Source organism: Diadema setosum, chromosome 14 (assembly GCF_964275005.1).
Source record: "Diadema setosum chromosome 14, eeDiaSeto1, whole genome shotgun sequence".
Taxonomy (NCBI): Eukaryota; Metazoa; Echinodermata; class Echinoidea; order Diadematoida; family Diadematidae; genus Diadema; species Diadema setosum.
The window spans coordinates 11,535,986-11,552,119 of NC_092698.1; the positions used below are offsets into that span (position 1 = coordinate 11,535,986).

The 16,134-nt window shown below is 37.0% G+C and overlaps 1 protein-coding gene across 2 annotated transcripts in view; it reads right to left on the reverse strand.

The window, feature by feature from the left end:
• Nucleotides 1–16,134, reverse strand: part of LOC140238360 (uridine phosphorylase 2-like) — a 114,935-nt gene that overhangs the window by 3,599 nt on the left and 95,202 nt on the right. For both annotated transcript variants that reach the window (XM_072318293.1, XM_072318294.1), the window contains 2 exons: nt 12,851–12,989; nt 6,763–6,909 (listed from right to left, as the gene is read on the reverse strand). In XM_072318293.1, coding sequence (XP_072174394.1) covers nt 6,763–6,909; nt 12,851–12,989 — 286 coding nt within the window. The remainder of the gene's footprint in view (nt 1–6,762; nt 6,910–12,850; nt 12,990–16,134) is intronic.

The following is a 16,134-nucleotide window of genomic DNA, read 5'->3' on the forward strand; positions in this document are numbered from 1 at the left end:
GTGGAAACTTTCCTGACATAGCAGAAGAGCTATGAAATGCACACATAGACACATACACACACACGTATTACTGGCTGATTCCCATCACTGCAGCTTACAGTAGCCCGGATCTGCCAGATCGCACGCGGAGAGAGGTCTCCTTGCTCTCCACCGAAGTCAGACATCCTACCTGTTTTTCATCACATTTTGCTTGCTAACCACTGGAAATTCCTGTTGTTGAAATGAAAAAGTTTCTACCCTACTTATGAGTAATTTCTTGTAGATTTATACCACTCCTTCACAAGTGAGGTCTTTCTTTCATAAATATGAAAAGTTCAAAAGGATACTTAAAAGGGTACGTTCCGGTTAAGCAAAAGCTCAAGCTCATTTTACAGAGCTTGGAAAATCATAAGCAATTGCTAGCAAGAACTAGCAAAAGGTATGTTTTATGCATACGTTTTTAAGCAAATGCTTGGTCTCTAAGCAATTGCTTGCGAGCAGCAAGCAATTGCTTGTGCTTGCTAGCAAAAGCTTCTGCTCGCAAGCAATTGCTTGTTTTTATGCATACGGATTCGAGTAAAAGGCTAGCACAAGCAATTGCTAGCGTTTATGCATTCGGCCCACTATGTGTGGGTGGGGGTAAAATAAATTTCATAGTTCCCTAATCATCTTTCAATTTACCTTCCCCCCACTCAGTCTCTATCCATGGAATTAGACTTAGGGATAGAAAATTTGCCAAATATTCAACAAAAGTGAGCATCAGATTGTTTTATTTCAATTCTAAAAATGCCAAAACTACGTCATTTTAAAGGGGACTATCCTCACCCACACAGTCACCCCCCCCCCCCCCCATCAACTTCCACACAGTGATGTCGCACATGCTTACTCTTTTCACAGAAACAAAGCTTGAATATATCACCAAAAGTGTGCCCCCCCCCCCCCCCCCGGGTGTCAATCCTGGGGGGGGGGGGGGGGCAGGGGGTAGTTGTCCCCATCTATGAAAATATTGGAGGGACAAGTATATCATCTCCCCCCCCCCCCCCATAATTCCCGAGATGTGAAAATTTTCTTGCTTTTTTATAGAAAATTTTCCAAATATTTCACCAAAAGTTTGCACCAGATTGCTGAATTTCAATTCATAAAATGCAAAATCTCTCTTGCGTGAGAGGAGAATACAAAAACTCTCCCTAGAGAATTTTTATTTGGTATTACATATGTATAGACATGGGGGAAATAGGGACATCCAGATTTTGACTTTTGACAGTTGACCTTGAGCCTGTGATTCCAAAAGGTGATATGCACAACTTTGTCCAATCTTACATACATATTCCAAGTTTAAATGAAAGAAAGATATTATTCAGAGGGGTGAAGGCTCAGGTGTGAGTTTCTTCAGTTTGTCTCCCTCTACAAATTAAATTTGTTAAGATCGCAACTGCTGATCTGTAAATTAACATACATGTCGGAAAAAAAGGAACCAGTAGGACTCGAACCTGTCATCTACTGCTTTCTGGGCAGCGACACTACCACCAGGCTGTCCCTGGTTGCCGGCAGTGACACGATGAACATGGAACAAATACCACAGCTCGGGTATTTGTTCCATGTTCATCATGTTCCATGTTCGTTGATCCGAAAATGAAATAAGGTCCATTATTCCAAAGGTCCATTTATCCGAAAATGTTCAAGGATCGTTATTCCGAAGGTTTGTTAATCTGACAATGAAACAAGTTTCATTATTGTGAAGGTTCGTTAATCTGAATATGAAAAAGGGTTCATTAATCCGAAAATGTAACAGGGTTTGTAATTCCGAAGTTTTGTTAATCCGAAAATGAAATAAGGCTCGTTATTCCACAGATTTGTTAATCCGAAAATGAAATAAGGCTTGTAAACCTGAAAATAAAATGAAATCTGTAAATCTGAAAAAAAAAATAAGGCTAGTCATTCCGAAAATAAAGTAGAATTCTTGTGACAAAATACGGTGATGTAATTAATATGCTGTCCTATGCGTGCGTTGATATGCGTGCGCATATGTGTGATTGTGTTGAGGTCAAGTACATAGAACTCTTGAAATTGTTTAAATGCCCATCTTATCAGCCCTCACCCCATTATCTGTGCCTTATAGCATCACGTTTATTAGTAGTTTAAAATTCATAATCATCATCATAACAATTTAGGAGAGGCATGTTCACTTTGAAAAGGGAATGCCTGCATGTTCATACTCTTTTTGGACACATAAACACACACACACATGCATACACTAAGTTTCAAGAAAAAATCCTGCAGGCATTGCATAGATAAGAGAAAAATAATGACATTTTGATGAGTTGACCTTGACCTTTGACCCCCCCCCCTGACCTTTGACCCATGACTCCTAAATCCCATACATGATCACTGCCAGTCAGTACATGCATATATTCTAAGTTCCATGAAGATACCTTGAAATATTTGTGAGATATGGAGAAAAAAGTGAAATTTTAACATTTTCACTTGACCTTTGACCCTTGACCTTTGACCTCATGACCCAAAGCTCTCTCTGGGGAATCTTTATTTGGTAGTTCATGTATACACCAAGTTTCAAGAAAATACCTCCAGGCATTGCATAGATATAGGGGAAATAGTGAAATTTTGAGCATTTGACCTTGACCATTTGACCTTTGACCTTGAGCATGTGCGCCCAAAAATTGATAGGCACAACTTCGCCCACTCATACATATACGTGCCAGTTTCATTAGGATACCTCTAACAGTTTTTTAGATACGCTGTCCACAAAATTGATTACGGACAACCCGAAAACATAATGCCCCCGGCGACACTTCGTGGCGGAGGCATAAAAAAAGCAACAAACCGTACATAATACTTAAGACAACAGCTTTTCCAATCTTTATTGAGGTAAATCATGCCGAAGACTGGGAAAAGAAAAACAACAAATTACAGGAACATAACCGTTATAATGTATTTTCATTGTGACTATCCAATGTTCTAAAAATAGCAACAACATGTGATGTAATAAGGCAACAGTTTGTCGACCAACATTTACTGTATCCTCAAGACTTGCTTAAGAAAACAATGCCCTTAAATGTTAACAACATAATATAGGGAATACGTCTATGTTCTGGATTACTTGAATTATTTTTATAGAAATTTGTATGAGTGATTTCTGACTGTCGCACCTTTCATTCTCAAGTATTTGAGAATGTTTCTGACGCTTGGTGGCATGGACACATTAGAACCTTATAAATACAAGCAAATATTTTCATTCAAAGTTAAAATTTTTAATTTGAATTTTCATTTTGCGAATGGAAACTATATGTTTGTCTTTTTTTTTCGTTTCCTTTGCGGTCATTTTATCCAAATGTGAGACACTTTCTTCTAATCTGTATGACAAAACAATTGGCATTCTTGCAAACTCTTACCCGAGAACATTGGAAACTTGGGGCGGGGGGCAGCTTGATTGATGTTAGACTATGCAGTTTGGAAAAAAAAAGTCTTAAAGTTCTATCACTTCTGATTCTAGAGAAGAATATTATTGAATATTCCTTAATTCAGGAGGTTAGGGCCCCCTGGGGCCCCCAAGGAAAGCATGGTGCCCATTCAAACACTTTGAGATCCTATCCCCCTTGGAATGCTACTTGCCAAGTTTGGTGAAAATCCATTATGTTGTTTTCAGCAAGAAGATGAAAATGTACAATTTAGGTCTACATTCAAATCCCTCACCCCGACTCCAAAAAAAAAAGGGGGGGCAAGCAGACCTGGATCTGCAATGAACAAACTTGGAACTAAAGTCATCAATGTGTACACTCAAAATGACTTTGTTTTATCACTTCTAGTTCCAGAGAAGAAGAATTGTAAATATTCCTTCATGTTGGGGGGGGGGGGGGGGTAGGCACCCCTGATTCTGCCATAGACAAACTTGAAACAACAGTCATCAATATACTGACTCACTGTATTAACTTGGCTCAATCACTTCTGGTTCTAGAGAAAATCTTGAGAGATTCCTTACTGTGGGTGGGTTGGGCCCCCACCCAACAGGTGGGGAATGGTGCCCATTTGATGGAATTGAGATTCTATCCCCCTAGGATGCTACCTGCCAAGTTTGGTGAAAATCGGTCATGGGGTTCTCACGGAGAAGATGAAAATGTGAAAGTTTACACACGACGGATGACACACAATGGACACCGGACAAAGAGCGATCGCAATAGCTCACTTGAGCCTTTGGCTCAGGTGATTACGATAACGCATTTTGTCATTACAATGAGTTTATTTCATTTTTGGAATTATGAACCTCATTTTATTTTCGGACTAATGAACCTTATTTCATTTATGGATTAACAAACTTTCAGAATAAGGGACCCTATTTCATTTTTGGATCAACGAACCTTTGGAATAAACAAACCTTTAGAATAGCGAACCATATTTCATTTTTGGATAAACCAACATTCCGAACAATGAACCCTATTTCATATTCTGATTAACGAACCTTTGGAATAATGAACCTGATTTCATTTTCGGTTTAACAAACCTTCCGAATAGCAAACCCTATTTCATTTGGGGTCATCCCACGAAACCGACACCCACGAGTCATACAGTCCACGAGACTGACATCAAAAATAGGTCCATGAGTCATACACCCCATGAGTTATATGGTTCACAAGTCATACAGCCCATGAGTTCCACACTTTGCAGAAAAGGCTCACGAGACCGACACTAGGCAAAGAAAGTCCAAGAGACTGACACTACCAAAAGAAGGCTCACGAGACCTGACAGGATGAATAGTGCCATCTATTTGTCAATTACAAATATGTACTTGGACAGGGTGTTCCATGAAGGAGAAAATAACATTCTGGCGGATGCAACTTCGTCACGCTATCAAGCAAAGAGATTCAACTAACTGAACAGCACCATGTACCTATTAAAGACATCAAGTATGTATTTCTACATATGTTACTTTTTTAGGGGGCAGTTTTGTCATGCTACAGGGAGCAACATTGTTACCAATTATTATTATTTCTTTTTTAGTAAAATTGTGTTCTTCATGGGACCCCAACCCCCCAAAAAGGATGAATAAATAAAATGTGTTTCTCGCTTCACTTGTTAAGTAGGCCTTATTAGATATAATTCCTGCCTGCAAAGACTTTTTGAGTTCAATTTGTCATTATCTCTGTAACTATGATGTACGACATTCAATGGATGAAAATGTTGTATAGCGCAGCAATTCACCTCGATTTGTTGCTCATGTTTGTAAAATTATTCTCCCCAAAATGGTACATTTTTTCATGAAATAGAATAGCTGTTTTCAGACAGCCGATCACATTATTTTCTGTGAATTTATGCTAAATCAACACCTTTGCAGATGACTACACCCCTCCAGATCATGTAAAGCAGGTCTGCACTGCAGCACTGAACATTTTGTAAAATATTTCCATGTAAACTTCACTTCAATGCTGGGTATTTTTTTTAGTTGGTTGATCTGAATGTCTGCATCATTTCATTTATTTTTTTTTTCTAAGTAAGCGTATTATGTGTTTTGCAGGGAATTTTGCATTTTGAAATCAATGTGTTAAAATTAATGCACACTTTTACTGAATTTTGTTTATTTTTTTTGCAAACACACACATGTATACAAACACTTGCGAGCAGTATAACTTGTGGGCTGTATGACTCGTGGGTGTTGGTCTCGTGACATGCACCCATTTCATTTTCAGATTAACGAACCTTCGGAATAACGCCACAAATGATCGGATTAACGAACCCTTTTTCATTTTCGGATTAACAAACATCTAGGTATAGGGAATTTGTGTGTTTTGGAATAACAAACTTTCGGAATATGAACCATCGAAAAAACGAACAGCATCCAATAAAATACCGGTAATGAGAATAACTAGGAACAATTCGATGTGGCCATGTCTCTTGCATCTCACATAGTCGGTATTTCTACCAACTGAAAAATCTTATATCCTACTCCTTTCAATTAACAGTATTGCCAATGCGCAGAAAACTTCAGCACATGATAAAGAGCCCTGTCACAGATATGCACTGTGAGATTCCTTGGTGCAACGGTCACTTCCAGTTGTCTCGCTCGTGTCACAGTTCCCATATAATTCAATTGAGTTATTTGTCCGCTTTTCTGTTGTAACTCCTTTTATCTTGGCTATGATTTAGCTTTAAAAGAGTTGAAAGTTTCTAAATTTGACTGATTTGCAGTCACTAGAGTCATGGTTCACTACTGCATGGCTACAATGTGCTGGTCACACGATGGAAAGCGAAGAAATCTTCAACAAAAAAAAATACCCCTGGATAAAGACAGAATGTGACCCGAGTGCATATGCAGCCAAAACCGGGGCAAGTTTGTCCTCTGAGCTATCCCATAATGCATCTAAAATGCTGCTTTGCGCACAGCACCAAGGTATTGGCGACACTGAGAATTGGAAAGTGGTTTCTTTTTGTACGTACATAATCTTTTGAGTGTATAAATGTAAAATTCAATGCCACTCCTCTTTTTACAATTAAGCAATGACAACATGACATGAAAATACAGCAAGTTCTTTCTCCACCATTCCAAGGGAGGAAAAATGCTTCTCTAGTCAGGCACAACATTTACAGTTACAATGGTGCCCTTGTTATGAATTAATTGCAAGCATATCAGTTCTGTATTGTCTTATCTTATGAGATGCGTATTCAAATTCATGCTACTGCAGTAAGTTACATAAGCTGGTCATCATATGCACACTAGGGATGATAAGAACAGCATGAGAATGTGTATAGATAATACATAGCTGATATTCTTACCTTTGATGTTGACAGCATTGCACATTCCAGCAATGACTGCAGACTCCATCTCAATGTTCCTCACTCCAGCATCTCTCGCTCTCCTTATATATTCCATCTTCTCTTCCTCAGAGTACTGGCATAGAGCACCATCCAATCTGGCTTGACCTACCACAGAAACAATGCATTGACATGCAAATGTAAATTGAATAAGAATCATAAACCAAACTGGATATTAAAGGGGATGGCTAGTAACTGATCAGTGGGAATCAGTGGGAATGCTGGGGGATGATTGTTCCAATCCTTGTGAGATTCATTTAATAGTACATTATGTATCTATTGTTGTGTGAAAATTATTTTACTTCAGAATGGTCTCATATTCAAGTAATGTGCAGTTTAATGTTTCCAGGTTAGCATGCCTGTACAGTGACGGGGCGACGGGGCATTCCCACTGATTCCCATTTATCAGTTACTAGCCATCCCCTTTAAGCTCATACAAACTGCTTTTTTCACCAAAACAGAATTCTGAAAATTCCAGACTTATTTATTATAATCTCAGAATTTCTATGTATAAGCTAACAACCAATGGATTACCTACCACCTGTTTTTCTTCATATGTAAAGAAGAAATCGCTCCATGCATTGTTATCCCACTTGCCTAAGTGATGCCTATCACCTTCCCCGTATTCGTACTATTTTTTTTTTCAAAGCAAAAAATTATATTTACTGGACCCAGATACTGGAATGACCTCCCTCAAGACATTACTTCTTCCTTATCCCTATTCACACAAATTAAAACAGTTATTACTTAGTGGATACACCCTGCCAGGCTTTTAGCAACTTTCTTTTAATATTCCCATTCTTTTGTATTCATCTCAGCACAAAGTAATTTAATGGTAACAATAAAACATTCAGCATTCTTTTTTCAAACATGGCGAAAATTTGTAGAGTCTGGTCAGAGCAATATACACAAAATGTGGTCTATTAGTTCATTCTCTATATTGACTTTTGTACCGGAATAATTTTAGTTGGTCAAGATAAACATATCTGTTCTCTGTATAACTCCACGCCTATGAATTTGGGGACCTACAGTTTTACAAGTATTATATAGCTTTTATGTAGGCCCCATCATATTTGTTATTTCCTTGTGACACCTCTACATCATCATTTGGGCAATTCCACGGTAACTGACGTTACGCGGAAGGATTTTCATGAAATTGTTTATGTTGTAGTTTTGTGAATGAAAGCACCTAGGGCTTGTAATTAGTATTGATGAATGAGTTTATGAGAGTGAAGGAATAGGTGGAAAGTTTTTCCCTCAAACTGCATTTCTTATCACAAAGCAAGTGAAAATGTGTCGGTAACTGACGTTACGGAAGAAGGACATGGGAAATTATGGTGTGGATTTAAATGGAAATATCTCATGTCCCTGACTTCTAACCTTTATGTGTTTAATATGGCAGTATACATAGGTTCTTAGGAACAGGTGTGCAAAATAATGTGCACTTTAGATATATCCTTTTAGCACCATGCCAATTTCAGTGAAGGCATGACGGTAACTGACGTTACGTAACTGACGCTACCCTTACATTTGCCATAGGGTTTACACATGCAAAATCATGATTGGGAATAGTTTTGTGATATTTTATAATTCTGACCTTTCAGAGTGATGTGTTTGATATGGAATCATACCTTGGTTCATCAATTACAAATACCCAAATGAAATGAAACAGTAATCCATTTTCTTTGTGTTCTATGAAAACTTAAAGATAAACATATCAGTAACTGACGTTACGTAACTGACGTTACACATACTTTTGCTATGGGGTTTACAGAGAACTAATTTATTTATCAGATTATTATACTGCTGCAGTATACCAGTAACAATCCCAGGCATTTACTTAGCAACAAATTAAAACTGGTAAAATCTAAAGACACAAATGGGGTGGGGCCCTTAGGGGGCAAGCTCCCCCCCCCCCCATGCCATAGCAAAGTTGAGCAAAAATAATGTAAATGCACCAGAGGATATTTCTTGACATTTGTCTGAAGATTGAATGCTTATTCAACAGTTATGATTACACAGAGCCATTTAGATTTAGCAGTTCCAAGTATAGATATTGACATAACTAAGGTTTTTTTTTTTGTTTTTTTTTTAATGAACAGGAAAGTTTCTATCTAGAGTGCCCCATCCATAATACCCTGCACTACCACACAAAACACAAATATTTTTGTGTGTGAAAAAAAATATATCTTTCAGGTCATGGGGAAAAAACATATAAATATCAAGTCATAAATATGCATAAATATGTATGAAATCTACTGTGATATATTTCTTCTTCTTTTCTTTATTTTACTTCTTCTCCTTCAAGGCATTGTTAGGGCCACAAATGATCTCCATCATCAATTGATTTAAATGAATAGTGTTACACTTTTAATATTTTTTCTGTGAAGAAGAAACATGTTTTTTTTTTTTTTTTTTTTGGTCAAAAGGGCACTATTGGTTTATTCCTTGCTTGAAGTAGTATAATTGTTTTTCTTTTCCTTTTCACTGGTATATTGTGTATATCAAGGCTTGCAAATACATCCCAGATACCAAGAAATAGGACTTTGCAACGAAAGAATTCTAAGATCACTATAAACTAATCTTCCTGTTCATAATTATCATGCATTACAAAATGTCCCTGCATGAATGAAATAAAGTAATCAACAAATCTGAACAATTTTTTTTTTTACCCTAGAATTACCTCTCACTTTGAGCAACATAAGTGTTAAACGTTGAGCAACATCAGTGTTAAGTTTCAAACACAGTACATGCCTTATGTACCATAATACAAGATGTGCCATATTAACTAAACCACACATTTAAGTGCAAACGAAGAAATATATCTGTTTGTGCATTTGCCTTGAGGTAGAAACTTCACTTTAAGAAACTTCCAGAAAAAGAGAAAAATGCTAGCAAAAGCAATCATTAGCAAAGATTATAAAATTGTTGGCACACAGCTGTACACAAGCTTTTCAATAGAAAAAGGTGGTTACCATGCAACCACATCATTGATTAGGCCTACAAACTTTGGTAGCTTTATCATCTCGTAGGACTGTGAATGTACTGTATAGTAATTTGAGTGCATATATTGCATGTGGTAAACCTAAACTTCCAGATGATTTAACCTTAAACTTGTGCTGAACCAAAAGTCAAAAGCTAAAGCCTCCCCCCAAAAAATGGTACTTATAATAAATATGTAAATAAATAAATTAAAATAAAATAAAACGAACAAAAAAAAAATGTATCCATGGACATACCATGAACCTTTGACTTCCCAGATGTATTGAAATGGCCTAAAGTCAAAAAATTTGCCTCTGTTATAATTACTGTCATGGTAACTGACGTTACATACTGGTATATGACGTTTCGGTAACTGACGTTACACATTTTGAAGTGTTCATTTTGACTCTCCAGTATACCAAGTATCTTTATTTCTGGTATTGAAAGGAAGGCATATGGGCATACATTAGAAATCCCAACTTACATCATACAGCTCACTTTCTTTGATGAATAAAGTTAAAAATTCCTTGTTTTTGGTTACTGACGTTACATCCATCATTGTTAAACTAATTAAAAGTTTTTATCAAATTCTTTAAAGCAACCAGCTTTTTTTTTCTATCATGTGGTAAAAGACTTGTCTGGTAACTGCATACATATAAAAGATTGTTGTTTAGAGTACTAGTAGAGTGGATATACAGAGAGTAAGTTATGTGACAATAGACTCTTTCTTACCATCGACTTATAGGCATATTTTGGCAACCATTTTGAAAATCAAAATGGCTGCTTTTATTGAAAAACATAATGATTCTTAAAACTTCAACTCATGTATTGTCTGAAAATGTATGGTGTTTGAAACAAATATCATTTTGAATTTTCGGCGTCTGTGTCCTACATACCGTGGAATTGCCCATTTGACCATATGCATTTGTGATCAGTTTGTTGTTGTTTTTTCTTTCAATCAAAAGACATGGTTGTAAATATTTTGTATTCTTACTAATTGTTTTACTATCAATTATTTTGTAATTTCATTGAGAAAGTGGAAATATGAAATATTGAACTAAACTGAACTGAATATGTTTAAGTTACAGTTGCAATTTAGGTAATGTAAATGCACTTTCGTACACACTGCACATGGATCTTTGCTCATCCAGTCCACTGCGACCCGGATGCATTCTCGACTCAGAACAGCCTAATACGACTCCTTGGTGTGTAAAACACTATTTTTCCTCTGAATGAATGGAAAACTAAGGTTGACCTTGCAAACCAACAGTCTTTTAATTGTGTTACAATACCTTAGTTTGAATGCTTTTTTTTATGACGTTTACTTCAACCAAAGGAACATATTTCTCTAAATGAGAATTCAAAATATTCATAAAAACATCAAATGATAGATCAGTACCATGAGTGCTATATACTTCTCCCCAAGTTTCTTCATTGAAACTATTCTTCAAATTCTGTAAATTATCCGGTGTAACTTTTCTGAATGCTTCTCCAATGGGACTTATTGGTTTCGTGGTGACTGGATGGATGTGAAAATTGGGAAGTGGTCTGATATATCAGATAAAATAATATTTGATTTAGGAGTGGGCGTAACATTACAAAATATATTATCAATAAGAGAAGCTGTATTATTTGTCACTCGGGTGGGTTTAGTAATGGGTGGTAAAAAGGAAGCTGAAAACATACTATCAAGTAAATTCTGAGAAGCATTTGCTGTGTGACATTTAAGAATATCTGATATTGACGTTGCCCATAATATAACATTCTTTATCAACAAAGATTGGGTTATGGATGAGATCATGTAAAGCTTCTAAGAATAATCCACTGCTGGAATTTGGAGGTCTGTATATCAATGTAATCAAAATATTCCTAGACTTTGGGATATTAATTTCAGCAACCAAAGATTCCATAATTTCATTCATAAAGTTAAGTTCAGTATGTACAAAATAATCTAAATGTTGTTTAACATAAAATGCAACCCCTCCTCCTACGTACCTTGATAGTTCTATTGTTTGTAATAAAGTCATAACCAGAAAATGCAAAAGAATTAGGGGCATTTTCAGTAAGCCACATCTCAGTGAGCCCAATAACAGAAAATGAAATCTGGGTAGAATTATCTAATAGAGATTGTAAATGTTCGAAGTTACTATTTACACTTCTAACATTCAGGTGCATCAATTAAAAATTATCATTCGATATCCCTAAGGACTGAAACTGAAAGGCATGACTTCTCGAGTGTGATTTCTTAGAGTTCCGTAAAGAAATACATACTTACTGACATACTGTTGTTGTTCATGAAGTGAAAATGTGAAATTTTAGCAACTATTTCTGAAAATTATTTTGTTTTCAAAGTAAAGTTTTGCTCCATTTTGGAATATTTTATTGTCATTATTTAACAAAGTAACATAATGGCAGGTTAAAATGACGTTTGAAATTTTCATAACCGTTTCGATCATCAAAAAAATATGAATAGTAAAGTTACAGCAGTTTTGCAGTGACACTTTCCCAGCGGTTTTTGTGCGAAACATGTTCATTCAAGAGGAAAGCGAGGTCACGTCAAAATGAAAACAGTAAATTAATTGCACCCATCTGCTGCGACTGTATACATCACGACTGATCAGAATATCTTGTGTGTTGGAGTCAAACTAACTAGCAACCATATAAAACTTGTCCTGATCATTCAATCTTCATGAAGCACTTCAAAATTTTCCAGCATCACACAATTTTAACACCTGAAAAAGAATTCACTACATGTTGAATTGATCATACATTCATCTCATTGTATGTACAAAAATTACTGCATACGGCATATATTTGGCGAGTATAAATTTTTGCGAATCGGGAATTCCCGACGATTTCTTGAGTGGTTAAATTCATGATCGTGGAGTCCTATACCGAATGGAGAAATGTAAACGCGTACGTCACATCCACATCGGGATCAGGGTCAATATTTTCGTGAGTCTTTGATTTTGCGAATAGCACCTGACTCACAAATTCGCAAAAATAAAAACCTTGCGAAATATTTGGCATATACAGTACACTGAGGTATTTCTAACTTGATGTTCACCTTCAAAGAAATCTGAAGCACAGAGGGTGTTTGCTTTGATGATGCTGAAGTTGTTATATGAAGGCTGACAAGATTGGATGTCATCAGCTACCTCTTGGCTCAATTGAGTAGGGCGTGTCACAATCCTACCTAGGACAGGCTGAAAAACATGATTATAAGAAGGACCACTATAAGCAACTTTGCAAGACATGAACAGAGTTTATAATGACATATCATTTTGTGTGTGTTGCTTGTGGTGCTGAATGAAACTATCAGTTGACAATGTTACCATATCATAAAGCGTAAATTGAATATCAATTTGATATTTAGATCATCTTGTAAAAACAAGAAAAGAAAGAGAAGAATAAAGAAATACCCTATATTGCAGTATCTATGTGGTTGTCTGCTATGTGCTAGGCAGCTGTCATTTTCATGAAATCTCCTCTTGTTATTTCAGGGTTATAACATTGAGGTATGGGAATGCTGGCACAGTTCTAGGGGCTTTGGTACCACAATTCCCATTACAATATGTGCAAGATGGTGTACTGCCAGGCATGTGGGTGCCACAATAGTTTGGATATTACAAAAAGAGAATTTCATAACATTGTTTTTCCAATCCTGTTAATCATGTGGAAATACAATACATGTATAGGTTCTCATGGTTAATTTCATAATTTTATCATTCAAGTTCTTATTCTGAGCATTTAACTTCACGCATTTCACGCTCGCAACATTGAAGCAGCAATGACATTCAAATTCACTATAGGAGCAATCAATTTTTCATTTGTGTCATTCAAATCTAAGATAGGAGCATGCATTTAAGGACGTTCCTCAGTTAAAGTGAAGTCCACGTCATTTTCTTCAAACTTTCCATACCGTAACTTAGACCCATCCGAAGCCCAAATATGTAAATAAAACCATAGGTTCATGTGCTTGTTTTTCTTCTAAGGGACTTTGAAGAATATGACTAATCTGCAGTCCTGTACGAAAATGATAGCGTTACAGGATCAAGACCATGATTGGCAACAAAATCTGCACTGACAAATTTAAATCCCCATAATTCTTTCAAAATCCACGTTATTTTCTCCAAATTTGCAAGAATTGCAGAAAAGGGTATCCAAAACGATGGAAAGGTTTTAAAGTTAGGGTTTAAGCCACTCTCACTCTTGAGCAAGCAGCACCCTCACGCAGCTGAAAACACCGAAATTTCTCAAATCCTTCTCATCGACTTTTTCTGTTAGGGGTGAGCTAAAGGACAAGGTTTATAAAACTTATGCTGTACATTCAAAACCCAGGTCAATTTCACGAAACTTGACCAAATTGTAGAAGAAGGCTTATTAATTCCAGAAAAGCAATAAAAAGTGGGGGTTCATGTGCTCGTTTTTGAGCTAGCAGCACCCTCATGTGACATATATCATCGTAAGTCCCTAAAATCTGTTCAGGAACCTATGCAAGGATGCCCCGACAGGGTGGGTTCATAAAACTTATGCTGTACATTCAAAACCCATGTCATTTTCCCGAAACTTGACCAAATTGTAGAAGGCGGCGTACTCATTTCAGAAAAACAATAAAAAGTGGGGGTTCATGTGCTAGTTTTTGTGTTGGCAGCACCCTTATGTTAGAAATCATCCTAGGACCCCAAAATCTGGTTATAAACATATCGTGGGTGCCTTGATTAGGTGGGGTTCATGAATGTCATGCTGTACATTTAAAACCCATGTCATTTTTACAAAACTTTATCAAATTGTAGAAGAAGGGTTACTTAATGGAGGGGTTCATGTGCTCGCTTTTGTGCTAGCAGAGCCTCCTTGCGACAGAAATCAGCGTAAGACCCCCAAAGCTGATCAGGAACCAATGCAGGGATATACCCTGCTAGGATGCATGAATGTCATGCGGTTCACTCAAAACCCCATTTTCTTTAAAAAAAAACAAAACAAAACAAAAAATGTGTCACAATTACAGTGATATGGTGGAAAAATATTCAGAAAGGAAGGTCCATGTGTGCTTTTATTATTATTTCCCTTACACAGCCATAATGATATCATGTGGACGAAAGCGTGGAAAACTCTACATTGACATGCTTATTTGTTTGTTTGTTTCACCCACTTGCTGTAACCATGTGCAGAAAGTGATAATAGAGGAAAGAGAATATAAGGAAATGGGAGTTTTGGCATTAGTCTGACGGTTCTCCAAAGGAAAAACAAATCTTAATATAATGACGTTGATTGTAGATTGCATGTGTTGGTTGTTGCAGTGGTTGGTAAAGTGTGTGTTGTGAACTATGGATATGTACCCCGAGTACCACCCCCCTCCACCCCCCCCCCCCCCCCGAAAAAAAAAAAATAATTCTTTGATTTTCCTTTTGTTACACCAGATTTAGTAATCAAAAATCAATATCTGAATGGTGAAAGTGATAAATAAGTGTTTGGTAATACTTTCGTGAACTTGTATTTTGTAACCAAAAATTAAAAAAAAACACTAATATTTTGTATTAGTAATGACAAGTTTAGATCTAATTTAGATTTTAACAGAGATACTCAGATTGTTTCAGTTGTTAGACCTGAAGATGAAATGTGTGTCATAATATGTTTGTTTTGTTGTTGTTGTTGTTATTTTTAACACCTAGTCTAGTAGACTAGTAGTACCCGACTCGGGCCTAGGTATCTTAGCACTCGATTCAACCATGTTGATGGACAGATAATGAACTGCATGTCACAAAACAAATCTATGGATTGAAAATGGAAACGGCTCAGTTCCACTTCCAAGCTTCCCGATCCCAACGATCAGTGTTGTGCTACCATGACCATGTATATGCGGCTCGGACTGCTGAACTTTGCGTAGTACGTACAGATTGTAACGCGTACAGTCAACACGCGAGCCTAGCGAGGCCGCCCAGCGCGGCCGCGGTGGGGAGCTGTCGGGTATCCATACGTACCACACTCTAGCCCAATCTACTAGCAGCTGCTCAGCTCAGCTAGCTCAGCTCATCACTCGTGCGTGTGCTTCTACGCTCTTTGTTACGTCACTGCCACCCTACGCAGCTAGGATGCGCACAAACACAACTGAGGAATGTCCTTAAGCGATGAGCATTCAAATTCATTTTTTCGTGTGTGCGTGCTGTGTGAATCTGTATGCCCACTCATGAATTGGAATGACAGAAGTATGAAATTGACTAGGAAACCTACATCAACTGGAACTATCACTGAAAGTGATTAATATATCTTGCAGTTTGCAAGAATCTTTACTTTTGAAGGAGGCAGACTGAACCAGAAGAAGAATACTCCTGATCCAGCAGCTCAGATTCC